The sequence below is a fragment of the Mustelus asterias genome, unplaced genomic scaffold (genome assembly GCF_964213995.1).
Source record: "Mustelus asterias unplaced genomic scaffold, sMusAst1.hap1.1 HAP1_SCAFFOLD_3872, whole genome shotgun sequence".
Taxonomy (NCBI): Eukaryota; Metazoa; Chordata; class Chondrichthyes; order Carcharhiniformes; family Triakidae; genus Mustelus; species Mustelus asterias.
The window spans coordinates 1-2500 of NW_027593817.1; the positions used below are offsets into that span (position 1 = coordinate 1).

The window sequence follows — 2500 nt, forward strand, 5'->3', positions numbered from 1 at the left end:
CGTCGGGGGAAAAAGATACAAAAGTCTGAGGTCACGTACCGACCGACTCAAGAACAGCTTCTTCCCTGCTGCTGCTGTCAGACTTTTGAATGGACCGACCTCGCATTAAGTTGATCTTTCTCTACACCCTAGCTGTGACTGTAACACTACATTCTGCACCCTCTCCTTCCCTTCTCTATGAACGGTATGCTATGTCTCTATAGCGCGCAAGAAACAATACTTTTCACTGTATCCCAATACATGTGACAATAATAAATCAAATCAAAGTCTCTCTCTGTCTCTCTGCCTCACTGTCTCTCTCATCTCGCTCCATCTCTCTCTGGCCTCTGTCTCTCTGCCTCGCTGTCTGTCTGTCTCTCTCTGTCTCGCTCGTTTCTCTCTGTCTCTCTGCCTCTCTGTCTCGCTCCCTCTTTCTCTGCCTCTCTGTCTGTCTCTCTCCCTCTCTGTCTCTCACATTCCCTGCTTCTTCCCTGCTGCTGTCAGACTTTTGAATGGACCGACCTCGCGTTAAGTTGATCTTTCTCTACACCCTAGCTGTGACTGTAACACTACATTCTGCACCCTCTCCTTTCCTTCTCTATGAACGGTATGCTTTGTCTGTCTAGCGCGCAAGAAACAATACTTTTCACTGTATCCCAATACATGTGACAAAAATAAATCAAATCTAAATGAAAATACAAATTGGACTCTGATGTAGGTTATCCACGTGTCCCAGGGTGAGTGTCTGTCTGGGAGGCGGGTGTCTGCAGTGGCCTGGAATGTGATCCGCAATGTTTTTGCGTTTGGTGTAACACCCCGCTCCCTTCCTCCCCCTCCCACCCTCCCCTTCCTCAGGTCAACAGCGACAAGGTCTATTGGCAGCGGCAGCAGGACGGAACATTCCAGAAGGTCCTGGTGCAGAAAAAGGCGGTCGGCCACAAAATAAGCACCAAAGCGGTCGGTAGCGATGGGCGAGAAGACATCACGGAATCCTACAAGTTCTCCGAAGGTAATGGCGGTGGGAGAGGGGCCGGTCCATAAGATACAGGAGCAGAACCGGGCCACTCGGCCCATCGAGTCCGCCCCGCCATTCGATCGTGGCTGAGATGTTTCTCATCCCCATTTTCCTGCCTTCCCCCCCCCGCCTCCCCCGTAACCCTTCAACCCCTTTCCTAATTAAGAACTTGTCCAACCCCTCCTTAACGTGACTCACTGTCCCCGGTGTCCACCGCGCTTTGGGGGAGCGAATTCCACAGATTCACAATCCTTTGGGAGAAGTCGTTTCTCCGTTGTGGACGACACAAAGGTTGGTGGATTTGCGGATAGCGATGAGGACCATCAGAGGATACAGCAGGATATAGATCGGTTGGAGACTCGGGCGGAGAGATGGCAGATGGAGTTTAATCCGGACTAATGTGAGGGAATGCATTTTGGAAGGTCTAATACAGATAGGAAATATACAGTAAATGGCAGAACCCTTAGGAGTATTGATAGGCAGAGGGATCTGGGTGTACAGGTACACAGCTCACTGAAAGTGGCAACGCAGGTGGAGAAGGTAGTCAAGAAGGCATACGGCATGCTTGCCTTCATCAGCCGGGGCATTGACTTTAAAAATTGGCAAGTCATGTTGCAGCTTTATAGAACCTTAGTTAGGCCGCACTTGGTGTTCAATTCTGGTCACCACTCTACCAGAAGGATGTGGAGGCTTTGGAGAGGGTACAGAAAAGATTTACCAGGATGTTGCCTGGTATGGAGGGCATTAGCTATGAGGAGAGGTTGGAGAAACTTGGTTTGTTCTCACTGGAGCGACGGAGGTTGAGGGGAGACCTGATAGAAGTCTACAAGATTATGAGGGGCATGGACAGAGTGGATAGTCAGAAGCTTTTTCCCAGGGTGGAAGAGTCAATTACTAGGGGGCACAGGTTTAAGGTGCGAGGGGCAAGGTTTAAAGGAGATGTACGAGGCAGATTTTTTACACAGAGGGCGGTGGGTGCCTGGAACTCGCTGCCGGGGGAGGGAGTGGAAGCAGATACGATAGTGAGTTTTAAGGGGCGTCTTGACAAATACATGAATAGGATGGGAATAGAGGGATACGGTCCCCGGAAGGGTTGGGGGTTTTAGTTCAGTCGGGGCAGCATGGTCGGTGCAGGCTTGGAGGGGCCGAAGGGACTGTTCCTGTGCTGGAATTTTCCTTGTTCTTTGTTCTTCGTTCTTGTTTCCTCCAACTCTGTTTTAAATTTGCAACCCCTTATCCTAAGACTATGACCGTCCAAGAATGTCCCACAAGAGGAAGCATCCACTCCACGTCTACTTTATCCAGACCTTTTACCACGGCCAATCCACCCAACCTGCACATCTTTGGACACTAAGGGGCAATATAGCATGGCCAATCCACCCTAACCTGCACATCTTTGGACACTAAGGGGCAATATAGCATGGCCAATCCACCTAACCTGCACATCTTTGGACACTAAGGGACAATTTAGCATGGCCAATCCACCCTAACCTGCACATCTTTGGA

At 50.1% G+C, this 2500-nt stretch overlaps 1 protein-coding gene across 1 annotated transcript in view; it reads left to right on the forward strand.

The window, feature by feature from the left end:
* Positions 1-834: 834 nt before the first annotated feature.
* The window catches only part of LOC144490827 (protein-glutamine gamma-glutamyltransferase K-like), a gene marked incomplete at its 5' end in the record, with an annotated part of 13896 nt that continues 12230 nt past the window's right edge, over positions 835-2500 (forward strand). The window contains one exon of the mRNA XM_078208524.1: positions 835-988. Coding sequence (XP_078064650.1) covers positions 835-988 — 154 coding nt within the window. The remainder of the gene's footprint in view (positions 989-2500) is intronic.